At 39.6% G+C, this 19,578-nt stretch overlaps 1 protein-coding gene across 2 annotated transcripts in view; it reads right to left on the bottom strand.

The window, feature by feature from the left end:
• Positions 1-18,422, bottom strand: part of LOC111668306 (glypican-6-like) — a 131,477-nt gene extending 113,055 nt beyond the window's left edge. For both annotated transcript variants that reach the window (XM_023424331.2, XM_023424332.2), the window contains exon 1: positions 17,843-18,422. In XM_023424331.2, the coding sequence (XP_023280099.1) occupies positions 17,843-18,002 (160 nt within the window). In that variant the 5' untranslated portion in view covers positions 18,003-18,422. The remainder of the gene's footprint in view (positions 1-17,842) is intronic.
• Between the last annotated feature and the right edge of the window lie 1,156 nt (positions 18,423-19,578).

Below are 19,578 nucleotides of genomic sequence, written 5' to 3'. Positions count from 1 at the left end.
GACCTTATGATAAAAGGAAAGAGAATTCCTTATATCTTATAAATTGACATGATCAAAAAATACCAAAGCTAAATTTCCAGTCCAATAGCAGCATCATTATTAACATTAATAACTGATTTAAAAGGGCCCATTATCTACAGATACAGTCATATTATTACTGAATAATTTTTTACTTGGGTGATTTAAAATGCTAGAGAGAGAGAGAGAGAGAGGGAGAGAGAGACTTTTTTTCAGTTTTATCCCAATAACTATAAACATATGTTGCAGGGAAATGTGAGAGCTCCAGAATATTGGAGGGACGCTGTGGGAAAAGAGTCGGTTCTATGCCCATTGAGGGTCCGATGCCAGACAGTGTGATTAACTCCCAAAAGGATTCATTAGTCTACCTGGCCAAAGGGCAAACTGCATATGGGCTACGCCATCTGGTACATCCCTTGACCACTCTTGCCAGCATTTATAGTGAGGACATTCTCGCCAGAGCTTTATGCCAAACAATCCAACAGATCATGAAGTCAAGAGAGAAAAATGTATTCTTCACCCATGCTGAAAATTCAGAAAAAAGGTGTAGTGATGCAGTAAATTAAATTAATGTCTGTGTGCGGCAGCATCTATTGTACTCTTGAGTTTTCTTCCAAGTTTGTTCCTGTGATGTGTAATGCATACAGTATGTATGATGCAAGTAACCTACATTTAGATTGAATTCAAGATTTATTTTTATCTGGTTCCAGGATGTCTTCGACTGCTGCCTGTTACAGGGGGTTTCACACCGCAGCAGAGCGCCGAGCTCAATAACAGGGATGCACCATCTTGAATGAATCACATTTATTATCACATTGATCTACCACCAGATTCCAGCTTCAGTCTCATTCAGTACTGCCTCTGGAATATTGCAGCCTCTCTGCTCTTATAGTCCGGCTGCCACAGAGCACCAGTGCGCACGGAGACTCTTTGCCTTCAAATGAGGGCAGAGGCCTGTAGGAACAGGTCCAAGCTCTTGACATTTCAATTCAACAGCTGAGTTTACTTGAGCCAGGTGTCCTAAGATATCCATAATTCAATTTATTTTCAAATTAGGTTCCCAGTTTTTAGCAGTGGGTCTGTTCAAAATCCATCACTTCCTTTACAATACCGCTTCACATACCTAGAGGAGTACAGATATTGACAAATATATATTGCGTCTTTAATGGGACCATTATTAGTGAATAATGATTTTGATCATTTAGTCAGTTCAGTTGGGAGATATAAGAGGCTGTAAAAATTTCCAGTTATCCAACCTGTAAATACCATTGTGAATTATACATACCCGAATTTCATGGTCAAACTATTTACTCCCTGGTAGCTATCGTAATATTTCTGGGTGTGTTGGACAGGAGGCTGTTGTGGACAAAAATGCTAATTAAAGAGCAAAATTGAAGAGTGGATTTCTATATTATTTTTTTAACCAATGTGATGAAGTACCTTGATTTATCAGGTATTTCATTTACTGGATTAGCCAAAAACAGACATTCCCCTCTGGTTATTTTAATCATTAACAGTTCATGAATTGATTTCCCAGAAAATGTATAAATGTGTGTAATTTGAGGAATAAAATTACACATACCATGAGAGAAGATTTAATAATATCTTCCACCACTCATTTCATGTGAATAATTTGTTTTGTTTTTTTCATGCCTCCCACTGCTGTGATTTCCTTTACTAACTTAAGGAAGAAATTTCACAAGGCCTGCAAGATAATATTCATAGGTTATTGCAGGTTCATGTCAGGTTACTGTGAAATATGGATATACCAACATACATAAGACATAAAGGCACGTTCACATGATCACATTCCTTCCGCTTATTAACACACTCTGCATTTCTGTAAGCTCCTGTGTATTCACTAATTCAAAATACAGGCAAGAGTCCGCAGTCTAGTTTTATAGATTGTGTTGGTGTTGCATATTGAAGAACAGCACTCCCTGTGAACTAAAGGTCATTTAAACCATTAAAAAACCTGAGTACAATCAGTTAGCATTACAACAAAATCTATGGCAATTTGAAGACAACTGGATTTATGGGGTAATGTCATGAATTTCTCTGAATGACTTTCCCTCAGAGTGCTGCTCTTTGTCTTTTTCCTTTTGTCTTTGTTCTCTACTTTCATTGGACTAAGTGATTCAGCCAAGTTCAGCACACTGGATAGTAAAAGCTGAAAGGCTGGCTGAGCCTCAGCTCCCTGTGAAAGGTTGATACCTCTATCTGTGGGATCTATTGACTCAGGTACAGCTTAGGCCTCTCACACATCTGGGCCAAGACTGTCGTTTCTTTATTTGGGCTGCAGCATATTCAAAGGGCCCCTTTATGCATCTGACATGACCTAGATTAGAGGGCAAAAGGGAGCTCAATAACACTCACAGATAGAATTAAAGCTTGTTGAATGACGGGAGTGTATGAATACTCTGTTAAGGTATATGCAAGGGAAAGGCTTTGCGCAAATTATGGTAAAACCAACAGGTTCCGATGTCAGCCTAACACTCAGATGATGTGTTCTGTTTAAAGGTTAACTTTTCAATTCAGCATAACGAAGGATCCCTGCAGTCAAAGACATGAATGTGATGGGACATCTTCTGCCTCTAAGTTTTGTTCAAAATGCAAAGCAAAAAAGTAGGATACCAACTGTCAGATGATTCTCTGGGTACTTTCCCCTGCTTATTACAAACTACATGACTCAAAAATCTATTTCAGAAAAGAAAAATGCTGACCATCAGAAAGTGACTTTTAACCTCACAAAAATGACTACATATTGATAACAGCGCTCATTTACAAAATGACTGGAGGTCAGAAGTTACGTGTTTAATCGAAGCACGGCACCTGCAGAAAGTAGATTTTATCTCAGTCAATGATGAACCTCGAGAAATGTGATGTTTCGTGTTGGAAATCATGTGGCTTGCTGACATTTTGGTGGTAAGATATAAACTTTCAATAAAAGCAATTAGAGCGCTGCCATGAATTTAGTTAGAAAACTGTTCGCAGGACGGTATGAGCAAGCTTTGAAAACAGCGAAGCGAAACAGTTACCAGGTTTCAAGACTAAGATGACTCACCTGTGAATTCATTAGAGTTGAAATGATTTGTTTATTAATCACTTAGTCAATTGACAGAAAATTAATAGGCAACTGGTCTGATAATTAATTAAGTATTCCAGTAATTTCTCGGGGAAAAATTTAGAGGTTCTCAAATGTGAGCATTAAACTCCTTTTTTTGTCATATCTTTTTGCAAAGGGAATATATAATATGTTTTCATTAATATATTTTAATATATTCCATCCAATTAATGAAAGTAATCAGTAGTAGTTGCAGACCTAGTATTCATCACTTTAATCTTGACTTAAATAAGGATTGTGGACAACGCTGGCTGTGGTCTGAAATCACAATCAACATGTGTCTGAATGTAACATTTAGTCAAAACAATAAAGAAGCTGCCTTCTATGGTCTATTGCACCTGAGAAGATGATTAGTGCTAATTACTTGTTATGGTGAAATAACACATGAAATAATGAATGATTAAGAGTTTTTACAAGCAGGTTTGCACATGCTTTCTAAGGTGTTATTACTTGTCAAGAGAAATCCACAAACTGGAAGTAAACCCAATTACTGTGTTAAATCACATCTGTCTGCATGTTGAAGTGGGAAAAATGCATCAAGCTCGATTGATCTCACTGCTGCTCTGCCATCTGGATCTCCTCTCCATCACCCAAATCACCCACTTTCAACTATTTCCACTGGGGCTTGAGACCCAAATTGAATATGTCCAAACAAGATGACACAGATAATTCCCACAATCGCTCCAACCATATGTTACCACACTTGAAGACTGGTGAAAGATGTTCTAACTTTCAAATAACTTCCAGAGTTGGAAAATTGCGTGACAGTAATGGATAGATAAATATAGGATTCACAGTGTGACATGAAGCACCAAGGTACGGCTTAATGCCCTGAATTAAATCAGACATTTCTTCAAGTTTATAATTTTATGGCGCACTTGCCAATCTGATATCAACTCTGGTCTCCTTTTAGCCTGGAGAACAGCCTGCTTGCTTGAAACATGACAGCAGTGTAGGTGGAGGTTAATAAACACACTTTGCATGTATGAGATGATGTGCTGACTGTTTTTTTCACAATTATCAACTCTGGCTGTCATCAAAACTGACAGCATGGCAGACACATAAGAACACTGATTCTTTTTAAGTTTTAATCACATTTACATAATGTTCACTATGTCTTTTTTCAAAGAGGTATTTTTACCTTGTGCGTACATACAAGACTGTTACAGATGGTACACAATACCAGTGCTCTTGTTTGGGCTGAAATCCCATAGGGCAAAAATAGTTGTTTTTCCACTTTTTTTTCTCTATTTTCCTCCAAACATCTTTTACTGAATTTCCCCAAAGATGATAAGTGCTGGAGGCATTCCACTTTGCACAATGTCGGAATTGCACCAGCCAGGTCCTGTGCTGAAAAACCAGTAAGGCTAAATGAGAAACTATTACTGAGCTGGGAATATGAAAAGGCAATATCTCAAATTATAGGCAATGGGCATGACCCTTAGACCATGATTCAAAGATGTGTGAAAAGAAAAGCTAAAACCAAATCATGGGAATGCCACGCCATTTACATGCACAATGAATAACAAGTAAAAAAGTTATACTTATCTAAATTAATAGTACTTTCCAACATAACAAAAAATTATAGGCTTGGGAATGGAAATCAGCATTAGAGGGAATCCAACAGAGGTGGGAGTGATAAGTAAAACAAGTCTGCCGTTTTCACATCAAAATAAATGCAATTTTTAGGAGCACAGGTTGTTATAGTAACTCCAATACGACATGAGAGTGGGATTCACCTTTAAGCATCAGTCAACCCCAAAGTGACACTGCTGACAGCACAGTTAACACAGACCAAATATATATGTATGAACACAGAATGCGTCATCATATTAAAAAGTCAATTTGAGCATGTCTCGAGTCTAAATCACATCCCAACAGCGCACATCACCTTTTCCATTAATTGTAGTCAGGCAGCTTCAAATATGCTTTGAAATCTGATCAGCACAAAACCTGCTACACTCACTCCCTCTGATGTACAGGTTGGAGCACTCATGTTGAGCTTTTTATAAACCACAGTTTTTCCTCCCATCTGACATCTCATTTCTGCACCTTGACTAATTTTAACTCCATTTCTTAGGCATTGGTGCTTTAATGAATTTCTACAGTTTATGACTGTACACCCAGTGTCTGAAACCTGTATCCGTGGTAACCTGCCTGGTTGGAGACTCTTGTGGTAAATGTCAAAGGTAAGCCATCATACAAGTTGAGCATATGAGTGGAGCCCCTAGCTTCAGTCATGCATGCAGTCTATTAAAGCAGACCCACAATACACTGCATAGCTTCATCCCTCTGTTATGGGTAATGCCCGTAACCAATTTTCCAAACAGAATTTGCACCAGAGTCTGGGATGAACCCTGTATGAGGAAATAAGAACATAATAGCATATGAATTTCCAAATCATTACACACAGCCTCATTAAGTGTTTCTGAATCAAGGGAATCTGGCCGGTTAGTGATTACTGTTCTTTCCCTATTCTTACCGTTATGTTGAAAAAGTTCATAAAGATAACAGATCATGGGCATCACAGTCATATAGTTATATATGAAACTGTCAGATTTAGGGGGGAAAAAAAATCAATATTTTGTGATTACCCAAACAGCTTGACTGATATAACCAACGTAAGAGCTCAATTCATGATTGTTTCACTGAATGTATACGTTGTTACTTCTGATATATTTAATCATTAACTTAAAATGCATTTCCTCCATTAAAGCTTCATTTAAACATGAGGTAAATGCGATAGTAGAAACACACACTGAACAGAAATTAAAATATGTTTTATAATAACTGTGCTGCACCTGCTGTTTGAGAAACTGGTGCTGGCAGAAAATGAAAACAAATCGTTTTCATAGATGCCTTTTAAAGATCAGAATGTACCGGGGTCTGCACTATATTGCTACCAGGAAATAGCCACAGCCGCACACTCTGACAACAGCTATCACCTTATCCCACCCACGTAGCTTTCATATATACAATATCACCACACTAACTGCCAGCCATATAGCTTGAAGCATGTATAATCTTACAAAAGATTACAAATGTGCTCTGGTACCATGCTTAGCGTTAAGCTACTGAAATCATCTCCAATTCATTTTTTTGGCCGCCATCATGATACAACACACTTATGTGTAAGTGCAGTTTTGTTTAGCTACTGGAAAAATATTACATAATCAACACACTTATTACAGCACAAAAATTAAAACTCTCAATGATTCATTAGCTATTAGCTTTATGTTTAGCATGGAAGGTCGACCAAGTTTCGGTTGATTGGCTGGTAGCAGGGGAAAAAGAAAAAATCTAACTCCACAGGAACTGGCCACACTCAGTCAGTCACTCAGTCAGTCACTCAGTCAGTCACAGACAGACATCATTTACACAGCTGGTCCCTGTTGTTATTAGATGATAATGTAACCGAGTTTCTTGGATTCACCTAACTGGACACATAAAATAATAAATGAGGTATAGAGACATAGTGTGATGAACAGCAGCAACAACTTCTTTATTTTCCTAACATGGTACAAGCAGGACTCCGACAACAACTCCTGCCTTATTCATTGGCCTAAAGGCAACTCTTAGGAGACACACTAGTTCAAGTATTGAAAAACATACACACAGGACAGTGTGTTACAATAATTAGATACCGGTATGTCAAGCAAGAAAGAAGAGACTAAAGGATGACCCCTAGAGGGCGCCATGCAAACTCTGCAGACAGACACTCACTATCATTTGTTGACCTCAAACAGCACTTGTATTTGAATTGTGTAAGTAGCCTAATGTTAGCCACTTAGCATGGCTGCTCACTCTAACATTGTCCACGTTGGTTGTTACGGCATTTTCAGAATCACTAGCGCTTTTGCCGGTGTCGTTAACCTTTATATTTTAAAGGTTCATTATTACAGTTTTCTATTTCTCTGTAATGTAGCACAGTGATAACAATGTTACTTACAACATTCTTTCTCAGCCCCAACAATTTTCTGATGACTGGCAGCTGAAAACATCCACAACATGGGAACCAAGGCCCTGAGATTCACAACTTCTGTCATGCTAATTGTGCATGTTTGTTCTTGATTAACTTAATTGACTTGATGGTGATTAATCATTAACATCTTTAAAATGAACAATTAGAAAATGCAGCTCACTCATCTTCAAGACATTTGGTGAAAACTATTTAACTACTGTATGGTGTCTCAAGTTTTCAGCACAGTCCATCACACTTGCTCAATATTAGAGGCTAAGCTTGAAGCAGTAGAGCCATACGGTGGGGTTAAAGCCTTGCACTCCTGCTCTGGATTCATCAAGCTAACTGGTGCATGACTCAGTCCTAAACACAACAGCTGGTGGTCTGAAAAGCCCGAGGTAGAGCCCCAGGGTGTGAGATGACCAGCCCACTCATTTACCGGCAGCTTACACAGGGGACAGGAAACAGCGGGGTTTCTGGGAGCAGGAGATGAGGCTGGCTTCTTTTCAGATTCAAGCACCCTCCAGGAGCCAAAGAACAAGGATGTGCCAAGAAGCATTACAATGACAGATGTTTCATTTGACACATGAAGAAATTCAAGTGTCTAAAAGATGTAAACACTGGACATAGGCTTGTTAACCTATATATCCCAATAAGTCTTTCCAAAATGCTTGTGCCTCCTTTCCAACGGGTCTTGAATTAATGAAACTGAAACTATGAAGGCTGGAGATATTCTTTCTCAAGCCTCATCAACATTCTCAGAGCGACAAGACCTTAAACCGCTTCTCTCCTGACATTAAGGTTATATGAGCTTGTCACATTTGTCATGATGGTAAGACTCCCTGGAAATGCACTATGTGGCCCCATTCAAATCAGTGGTGTGAGTCTAGTGAGCCTAGATATCTTTTACTGCAAGACTGCTCTACTCTCTCATCAGCCACAATGATAGGTGATTTAAATGAACTGTTGGCTCACCCCGCCTGTACTTCTTTAGTTCCAGATGACTTCTGATGTCGTTCTGTGGCACTTTGCAAGTCATACATCCACCATGCTTCATTAGAAGCCAGTTTCATCAGAGGATACACCATGCGTCACCATCATACATACAAAATACTATAACGAGCCACGATAATACATTTATTTGAAAGCAAACTGAAATATTAGCAGTAGCTAAAGCATATTTAATAGTTTTTACTAACTCAATTGAAAAATCTCTTTTGTCTCTTTCAAAAACCAGCCACAACAACATCCATTAACATCGGGATAATTTTGGCTCTCACAGATCACTGAGTGAACTGAACACTGTGCCTAAACAGGAGTAAAAAAGGAAATGAGGCAACACGGGGTTAGGGAACATAGGGCAGACCTCTGACACAGGCGGGAGTGTCATTATATCCCCAAAAGCATTTCACAGCCAAACCTATTATTTAATGTTATAATTAAAGCCCAGAAATGTGACCCGGGGTTAAGATCAGCCCTCTACATTTTTGCATTAACATAAAAATAATAACGATCTCCAATTAGTCTCTCCACCTCAAAGCCGCAACTGAGATTGCACTAAACTGGGTCATGAACTCATGTAATCAGTATAAATTCCCTAATTTATAAATGGAACAACATGCTATCTTTGCATGTCTTGTCTTCAGTAACATCTACGGGTCTTTGACAATACAATTTACAATAAATCTTTAGGTGTCCTGCAAGGTTGGCACTGTGGTTTCCTCTTCACTTGTTACTTGGTGAGCCCCCATCATCTGTTCACTTGAGAGACACAGTCATGCAGCTGGAAATCTCTTGTTAACCCTGCTGCAGAGCTGCAGACGTGAAATGACTACACTTGAAGACTACCGTAGTTCACCGTTGCCACAGTTCAGGTAAATGTTGAAATATGCTGCCAGGGTGAAACATTTCTTTTCCTGCTGTCCTACTTCCAAATGTTACAGCGAACGTGTGACTTACAGCTCATTTATTAGAACAGAGACGTAGGAGCAACACACACGTTTAGCTCGCTGTCAGCACAAAGCCTTTCTCTTCTCTATCACTGAACCTCCTGAACTGAACCTCACAAAAGATAACACAAAACTTAAAATCGAGTACGTTACAATCACACTGTATTCCGATCAAGATCAAGATGCAAACTGTGCACGACTTGACCTGTATCGTTAACACCAGCTTAAGACCCCTTTCATATATTCAGTCGATGCGTTCAAATCAAGCCTCGAGCCCCAGCACATATGTAACTACTGTTCTATGGATCCTGGATGACCTGGATGTAGAGTATTAACCAGATTTCTATCATCTCTGGCAGTCAAGAACAATGAACTGGAAACCTCCACTCAGCAATGATGATCACGGTGATTTCACTTTCTACGCGAGGTGCTGCCCAGATCGAAGCGAACGTGATATTGCTTTGTACTTCAGGTCAACGTCACAGGAAATCTTTGGTCTGTATAGGACACAGTTAACTCATATTCTCTGGAAAAAAAGAATAGAACTGTTGTGTCAAAGAAAGTATCGACTGAGACCAGAGTGAATGGCGAGTATAATTAAGTGACCAATTGACTTACTCAGAAAAGCTTATATACTGTTAAGGGATAAGTCCGGTGACATACTGCAGTATATTTTTTCAAACAACAAATCCCATCCCACCAAAAATTGCCACAAACCAATATCGCGTGTTTAGCCAAAGCTTCATCTTATTCCTCTGTGCCATAGAGCTCCATTATTGTTCAAAAACATTTTTAAAAAAAGAGGCATCAGTGCACTGGACTGCTGGACAACAACTACATCACTGAAAACAACACCCAACAAACACGACATTTACATCTGTCTGGGTAAAGCTTGCAACAACAAAAAAAAAATTACATTGCCCAGGTGTTTCAGGGAAATGGCTTAATGTCTTTAAAATGAAAGTATGTATTCATGATGTCTTTGTAAAAGGTTTTCAGGATGGATGAATTCTTATTGTGGCTGAGAGCTGCAGACAAGCTGAGGAATTCAGAAAATGTCAAGACGGACAAACGCACAGTTGGTTTTGGTCTTTCTATGGGATTTGTTCACAATAGTAAAATTATACAATATCATGAGCCTTATTCTCTCTTATTTTTTGAAGACACTTCTACGTGACCTTACATAAAGTTTGCCTCATTTTTCAATCCTTGCCTTTCTTTTTTTTTTTTAAATTCCAACTGCTTCAATGGTTCGGTGATAAAAGTATCACTATATTTAGAGTCTTGAATGATGTTCACAGGCCTTAAAGATAGCCACTGATGTACGGCTGGGGCTTTGTTTGTACTAAAAGATGTCTGCATGTTGGAGCACCTGCACTATTGATTTTGATGCATCAAAAGCCCCCCCTGTGGTTCCACTACAGTGAAACCATCACAGAGGCCTTTCAGGGGGTAGAAAAAACAACAACAGTGTCATCATCAAGTCTGTAACGCCAATTCCACCATTGTTTTCTGCATTTGTTGACAGCATCTGATGTTTCCATGACAATTTTGGCACATCGTGTTTATATGTGCTTAATGCTTGTTTACTTCCGAGTCTCTGAGGGGGAAACTTATTTAGCAAATCACCTCAGCCATGTGTACTTGTCTGTGTCTGAAAAACAAAAATAAAAAGTCCCCAGTGTGAGATGTATTTGCATCCTTGACACCTCGATATGATATACCCGTGTGGGTTTTTCCTCCACTGTGTGGCCCTCCTCTCTCTGAGCCTTATCATTGGTGTCAAGCTTGGGACTTCTATTCAGAGACTAACCTCCAGAGGAAAGTAGGCGTTGTGGGCAAAAAGAAAAACCATAAACACAACACAACGCCTTGGTTCGCTAACATACATAATGAATAATAGCAGGGAAACCACAAACACCCGCTCAGCTAGAGGATGAAAATAGAATTTGAAAAGTGATTAGCGTTGTCTGTGCAGTAAACAGTATGTTTTATATGGCTTCAGGTTTATCCTAAGGGTCTGCCCTACACAGACAATAAGAGGAAAGCTGCCCTATAATCGTTAAAACCGAACCTCTATTCCCCCCCCCCATGTCAACAAATATGGGCCAATGTGACCCTCCACCTCCCTCTACGACGTTCCTGCACCACCCTCATCCACTAACAGAGAGATGCTAAGGGGAACACTTTTCCCCTGTGGAGGAGTACCCACATGTGAATTTATCCTTCTGTTACCTCCAGTCTCTCTTTCACTAACGTATTAACAAGAGAAGGGAGGTTGAATGCTTCTTTCTTTCTTTCTAGAAACAAGTATAAAGAGCAGCATGTAGCAATACGGCTGTGCAACACTGTGAGTCAGATCACTAATCCTTCAAGTTCAGATGGATTACATCCTACCTGACTCCCTTCCTCGTATCCCAGAGCTCCTCGCTCACCTCACATAGTTATGATTTCAACACATGGTTAGTCAAGGATGCTCTCCCATCCTGATATGCTCTCTTTTACTGAGTAAATTTGTTTATTTTCCAGCTTATTTCACTGCGATCTCTCTTTACTCTCCATGCTAATCCCTAAACATATAATCACATCCATCCTTTAACTTCTTGCTGTTATTTTCTAGTTCCTCTCGAGGCTTGAGAGGGTAGAGATCCTTAATCCCCCCCTCCAGTACTGATTTAGGCCAGCAGTTGATTGAAAACTGGAAAAAAAAAAGTGCTATGGCAGTCTCCTACGCTAGCCAGAGGCTTTTCACACTACTCAGAAAACACCATACATGGAGCTGAAGAAGGCTTCCAGGAAGCTCGAAGACCATATGCACTGCAGGCATGAATGCCTGCTGAGGGGTGACACACTTTTTCAGGTCAGGACAACTGTCCGACATTCTCATTCACCAAATCCGACAAAAGGTGGAAAATTATCGCTGGAAGATTGACAGTCAAACTCATTTGGATGTTCCACGCACACAATCTGTCCCTCCAAATGAAAAACAAAAAGCTTTTGTCATTTTCTACCACAATAGAGATGCAAAGGAAGAGAAAGGCTGGGGAAGTGAGGCTAAACTGTTCCAAACACACATACAGACATGCACACACACAAACACACGCACAGAGCCTAATCTCCCTCACATCTCATTAACCGTTCTCTCTGAAGATGTATACAGGCTGGCAAGAGACTTATTTCCAATTTGGCAGCGCCAAGAGCATCTTAATGGGCTTTGGAAAAAATGCCCCACTGAATTTTTATATGGATATTTCCTGGGCTAGGCCTTTTAGAGTGGTATTCCCACACTTTCACTAAAGGTCTCATGTCTTTCCATTATTTAGTGATTAGGCATCTGGCTGTGAACACATCTAAGATTACCTCCAAATTCATTTTGCATAACTGCCCAACATGATAAGTAAATTAAAATTAGATCAGTGTAACAAACAGATTGTTGATTAAATACTTTTGAGACAATGTGCAGAAATGTGAAACCAGAAGATCAATCATAGCGTGAATGTCTCCATATTTTTGTGTTATATCGCATCACGTAAAACTCCTGACAGAATGTGCCCCAGTAGCTCATCTGGTAGAGCATCTATCACCTATCGAGGCTGGGTCCTTACTACAGCTGCCTGGGTTCCAATCCAGCCCATGCTGTACGTCATCCCCTCTATGTCCCATGCCTTTCCTGTCTTTCTCTACTCCCATTATCAAATAGTCAGACACTATATTGATGAATAGCAGTCCGACGTGAAATGGCGACGGAGGAAACAATACACCGATAAACTGTATTTCAGTTACGAATAAACTGTAATTTTCTTGAATCATTTGGAATTTCCAAAACTTTCATTTGAGGTCCTAAAAAAAGTATCTAATATATATGTATACATTCAAGAATCTGTTGTCTTTAGTTCTGATAAAGTAAATCTTTGCTCTAAACTCATAAGTATCTCACATTTTGATGTTAATAAGTGTTGTAATATGGTTTTTATTTTTTAGAGCTAGTCATGTACCGTATGTGTCGAAAAAGCTTGACTGTTGGGAATAATAACCGTGCTGTAAACTGAAGGTTCACAAGGGTACTAACACTCATTTATGTAGAACCAGCAAAGATCTCTGATACCTGGGTTGTGTTTTAAGGGAAGTGGGGAACAGCGCGCACCCCACAACCTGCAAACAGCCAAGTACAGATCACAGCGATAAACAGAGAATTATTGCATAGCAGGAATTCACATGAGGAAAAATGATGCTGTATTGCATAAGAGCTAATAACTGTTCTGTTAAGCGAAATCAAATAATATTCTTTAAAGTTGCTACAGATGAACCCCAAAGGTAATTGTTATGCTTGAGAAAGGAAATATAAGACTCGGGCAGTGCATTAATAGAAACTGCAGCACATCAAGTGATTTTGTTTCAAAGCCGCAGCAAAGAGCCGAGTCCACCCATGAGAATCCCAACTGCTCTGTGTTAGTGAATGTTGATATTAACAGCAAAGCCTCAGAGCAAGAGCTCCATGGCAGGGCCTGACTGAGGCATTCAGGAGCAGTTGTGTTTATGAACAAAGGGCTGACAAACACGCAGCATTGTGTGCGTGACACTATAACTAACGTCTGACACATTCACACAGGGATGATCCTCACGGGCAAGCTGTATCGTTGGCTGACTGCTGCATAGAACACACCAGGCAAGGCGATGGTACATTGACAACACGGGCGCGGGAAGCGGAGGAATCACAAGCTCAAACTGGTGGAGTTTAATGAAGCTGTTCAACAGATACTTTTAGACATTTTTCAGATTCACCCCACATAGAGCAGTGTATTGCAGCACAACCTCTCTATCTTACCCACACCTGCTCTTTGCAAAGAATCCTGGCTCTCTTCCAAGAGACTGTATGAAAACTAGTAAAGCCAGTAAGATTTTTCTTACTGGCCTCCACCTCCCACCGCGCCCGGATTGTAAGCAAGCTTAGGCACTTGAGAGTCCTTGGGTAAAACGAGAAAGAGAAAGTAGTCTTTAATCTATGAAGTGGGTAGCATGGTTGACCTCTCCCTAAGTCCCCTAACTCTGGCAATTACCTTATGTCTGCTTGAGTGTCAAACCGTTATTTCAATCCCAGAGTAAAACCATGTATGATGACAATTTGCCAGGCACAGCAGTGAGTGTGACAGAAGTGTTATACTGCTGAGAATACATTACATCTCTTCGTGGCGAAACCACACATGCAAATCTGACTGTCTCGGAAGTAGTGCGAGACCATATACACCAAATGTTTCTGCTTTCTACCGGCATAACATCTGTAAATGTGAAGAGTTACAGCTCGTTCAATCACTCTGTCGCTGGGGAAAATTTAAAAAAAATACATATTGTGTATTTATACATTAAATGGCATGCACAGAAAAAATAAATAAATATCTTCCCACAACAACTTTACAGCTTGAGATCAAGAGATAGCAAAAGCCACGAAGAAATGACCTGGCCTTCTGGTGTAATCCTTGAAACATCAATCCAGGGTTTCCGCTTTGACGGTTTACCAGGTTCTTTATGTTCTGGATATGTTTTATGACTCTGGAGCCCATGAGACCCATTGAAACACTTCTATAATACTACAATAATGGATGGCCTGCAGAATTTAGATAGTAGCTGTGAGAATGTGCTGATTCAGAAGCGTCTGACGAGAATGCAAAGAAAAAAACTGTTCAGACTTCAGCCAACAAACACACGTAAATAAAACTGTCCATATTGTTTATCTTTAACAAATATTTAAATTTAATTAATTCAAATTGTATGAGCTTGATGTTTAATTTAAGTTTAAGAACGGATTCAATAATTAGCCTATTGTATTATACTATACAAAAACTAACATCTGTATAAACATATCTGTGTTTCTCACCTGTTTATGTAGCTCGGCTTGTCAGTGGCAGAGAGCTGTCAAAATAATTAGCTTATGCAAATGGGAGCTTACAACCTGAGGTAGCCACCTCTGCAAATGTATTAAACCTGTGTGTTTTGTATATAGAGGCATAGCAGTAGCATGACACAGCAGATGATGGAGGGATGAGCGCTAACACTGCTCATGCAGCTTACCGCACGTTTGTATTAGCATAGTTAATTAAGCATAATTGCGAGCTTTCTACTATCCCATCTCCTGAGGCCTATATTTAACCTCTGTTGTATTCATGCAAAGGTTATTTGAAGACAACAAGATGCAATTACACATAGTGTATGGGCTGTACGTGAATTGTAATTAGGATTTGATCACAGCCCCCAAAAACATCTCGATCTATGATGTGGCCAACAGATCGGTCTTTGAGTGAAACTTGCTGACGTTCCAAGCTGATGAGGAATGTTCCATGGAATCGAATAATAAATACTGAAAACTCTTCATAACCAAATAAAAGTATGTCCAAGTATTTCCAAATCATTTATAAAATGTTATCTGACTCTTGTAAAGGGAATCTGTCCAGTACTCCTGGGAGGTGGAAGCCAACAAAAACTCTGTGGTTAGACACTGGACAACTACAAGATTTTCACTCCTATAAAAGAAATGTCAAACAGCTGCAAGTCCAACATCCTGTCTCACAATACATTAAATTACTCAATAAGTAATCCAAACATAAACCAGATGTCAAAAAATTGTGCAATGAGCCATGTTCATGTTTCAGTGCTAAATATTTTGTGCAAATGTCAGACTCAATCAGCAGCCTCAACATTACAATCCTTTCCACACAAGAATTCAGACATTATAATATAGGGCTATTTTACATCTTGGGATCCACTGTATAAAGCTGAGTTCAACCACAAACCATCACTTCGCAAAAGCGATGACAAAAAGGAAAAGAGGTGGCAACACCAGAAGTCCATCCAGCTCCCTGTGCTCTGTCATATCAGACGCCAACAGTAAAATAGAAATAATAAAGCAGCAGCACCAGATTACTGCTTTTAAAAGTATAACACTCAAGTGTTGGAGAAACAACGGCAAATTATTCAAACCACAGTGTCTGCTCTTTTTTATTTGAGTAGTCTGCTGAACACTGACTCCTTTTAAACTGTTGATAAATTTAATGCGTTGCCACTGAAGCGGAATCAGTAGAGACACAAAGCTTTCTCTTTTTTGCTTTTTCAGATTTTTTTTTTTTTTACAGCTCCGTAGGCTGACTTTGACTTTCTGCATTTTCTAGAACGTAGAAGAACAAAGAAGCTGGCTTAGTTTGTCATTACATGAAATATCTGAACGGTCAACGGTGACACTAACAATACAATTTTGATAGTTTAGAGTCCTAACTGGATGAAATTGGTGTGAGCTGTATTTGTAAAACACAGAATCCCTCACACGCAGACACAAACTTACACACACTCGCTCAATCGGCGACAAAACTATCAAATTCCCATCAAGCCAAAACCATGTTAAAACCAAATAAGGCGGCTCTATGATCATTACTGCCTGACACTGCCAATTACCAATACAGTATCTCTATGTTGTCTGGAAGAGGCAATAGAGGGATTAACTTCAGGTCTCTCTGCTTCCCCTCTTCCCTCTCATGAAGCAGACTATGTTTACTGACTAATCTCCTTTCCTGCTTTGACCACAAATGTGATTACCACCACACAAGAGATAATAAAACCCCATATCTCGGCTGTACCAAAGAGCATGAATTAAAACCTAAGCTCTAGCCTTGAGGAATATCGAAAAGAGAGAGAGAGAGAAAGACAGAGAGAGAGAAAGAAGCACAGCAATGGGAGTATTTCGTGCTGAGTGCATACAGCCCCCTACTGGTAAACAGTATTCACTATTTATCCAAATACAACACAACAAGCTCCATGATCTTCTGTTGAATGTGAGCAACAGGTATGCAGCCGCGTTTCAGACCCGATCTTCTGGCGCCACTGTTCTTTCACTGTCTCTGTTTAAAGAAAGCTCCATTTGTAAAGGATCTCAGATTGGGGTGACTGCCATTAAATCGAACACTGAGGTGTCACATATGATTCCTGGGCTGTTGGTCCTGGTGTTAAATGGTGTTAAACTATTTATCAATTCATATAACATGTGGGTGAAGTGACCTCTCTGAGGTGAGGCACACCTCTCTTTTAAGGGTTTAAAAAAAAAAAAAAAAAAAGGTGCAAAAACAGGGGAAAGGTAATAAGTTTTAGTATGAATAAGGTTTGAGATGTTACCATGTACCAAGCTGGCCTCTAAAATCTAAAAAGGTCTGAAACAAATATTTTAACTATATGAGGATGAATACTTGTGTGATTTCTTTTTACTGTTGCTTTCTCACAGGTGTATTGTGGGTAGCTAAACGAATGTTTGGTGTACTTCATGGAAGAGAATGAATGAAAAGCAGCTTGCTGTGATTCATCATTTAGCAATGTAGAAATGGAGGGGATCATAGTGACCTTCAAAACGCAATAAATCATATATAATTCCATGTCTTTGATTTTATACAAGAAAAAAAAATACTTAAATCAAGCACACAACAAACACAGCGACTGCATGTGGTTTAAATTCAGACAAACGCTTTGACAAAGTCTCTCATGAAACGGGATGCTGCAAATAAATAAATAAATAAAAAAGAAAGGAAAAAAAGAAAAGCAAAGACTCACACTCTGTTTGGACCCTCTAATAAAATGGGACAGTTGCACAGGGGGAATTAGATGCTCAAAAGGTTTGAGGAGGATCACATGGTTCAGGCTGTGTGTGTGTGTGTGTGTGTGTGTATGTGGGGATCATGATCAAATTGTTTAATTTGAGGGGCGAAACGGGGCATGACACGTGGTGAAACGCATTGATGATTAGTCAGTTTCACCTACCTGATATTTCCTGATGAGGTACATTGACGAGGCTGAATCCTTTAGCGTTATAAGCTTGTCTAACCTCGCTACAGCTCCGCGCTTTGCTTTCACCACCAGATGACAGGGACAGCAACGACAGAGTACATAAGGCGACTTGCAGTCTCCACATCGCATACATCAGTGAAATCCTTGATAACGTTTCACGGGGGGGAATACGAGCTCCTAAAAGAAATCCAGAGGGCTGCGTGAAAGATTTCTCCACTGAGCGCGATGTCAGATGTTCATTAAAACAAAAGCAAAAAGAAAAAAGAGAAAAAGATCACTCCTCACTTTAGATACTGGTACGTCCACCTCATCGCAAAAGCTTCGTTGTCTTCCCACCTCAAAAAGAAAAAAAAGAACCCAGTGAGTCCGACTGCTCCCAGCTTGAACAAATCCGTTAGAAGAAGACAGTTGCTACCTGGTGCTCTCTGTGCCAACAACTTCTCCCGCATGCACACAAGCCCTGTGTTTGTGTCTGTGTGAGGACAGCGAAATGCAACGGAGACGCACGCTGCACGGCGAGCAGAACGCACAAGGGCAGGGCAAAACATGGAGTGGAGTGGCTGCGACTTCAGCAGCTCGCATCCAGTGGGCGCGCACTGTCCTTCGCCTCTATGCATCCTTGGTAATGCGCACCAGAGGCACATTAGAGTGCAGACACGTGTTGGAGGCGCGGGGACCTGGAAGTCGTGTCGGCAGGGTAGAGCTCCACATATAAACACATAAGGTTTTTTTTTTTTTTTCCTCGGATTTTAGTCCACAAACTCGCAGAACTCCTGCTGACATTTCGGCGTCTTTTGATGATAATAACCTATGGAGGTAATATGATAATGGCTGTCAAACGACCCAGGGAAGGACACACAATACACCTACTTTGCAGCTGTCAACATTTTTCACTTAGAGGCTTTTTGGCACATACACAGATTATTTAAAACTGAAAGTTGCCCTGCACCATACACCACTTATATGTGTTATTTTACCTATTTAGATTTTCCTTTTTACTTAATTTCATCTTTTTTGTCATCACAATTCTCTCAGGTCGATCTTATATTTATGAAAATGATTTTTACCTCTTTTAACTTAACCATAAAAGTATGGCAGCACAGAGCTGACTTATCACACTGTAACTTCACAGTTTGTCATTATTTAAATGCAGTTCTTTTAGCAGTTGAGGAAACTTTATTTGAGGAAGAAGGAAAAGTTTTCCTGTTATAATGAAGACAATCTAACATGAAAAGTATCTTGTTATAATGTGAAAGATTTTCTCCTGAGAGTATAAAAGTAGACTGCATCTCATAATATCCGGTACAAACACTCCCACAGTGTGGTTTTGTTGTTTTGGGAGCTACAGCTGGCTTGTTAATATCAACTTTAAAGAGACACTGTAAAAGTGCAATTAGCCACAGTCCAAAGTCGTGAAATGTAAAGAGGAAATCAGAAAAGCAATTGTTGCTGGAGCCAGTTAGAAATAGAAATGGACAAGCATGAAAATTTAACAGAAATGATCATTAGTGATCAATTCCTTTAGGGCTAATACATTATGAATATTGCTCTTGCTAAACAAAATGGGATTCTCATCAGTTCGGTTTGTGGACACTTGAGAATAATGCTGTCTACTCTGTGGCAAAATAATTCAAGATGTTTCAACAGCCCTAGGATTCATAGAAAGACAGAGCTACTACACTGAGATAAAGTAGTTCCTACTATTTTAT

The sequence above is a fragment of the Seriola lalandi genome, unplaced genomic scaffold (assembly GCF_002814215.2).
Source record: "Seriola lalandi dorsalis isolate HSWRI2012SDOR001 ecotype SW California unplaced genomic scaffold, Sedor1 jcf7180002054735, whole genome shotgun sequence".
Classification (NCBI taxonomy): domain Eukaryota; kingdom Metazoa; phylum Chordata; class Actinopteri; order Carangiformes; family Carangidae; genus Seriola; species Seriola lalandi.
This window is presented reverse-complemented; position numbering and strand designations above follow the sequence as displayed.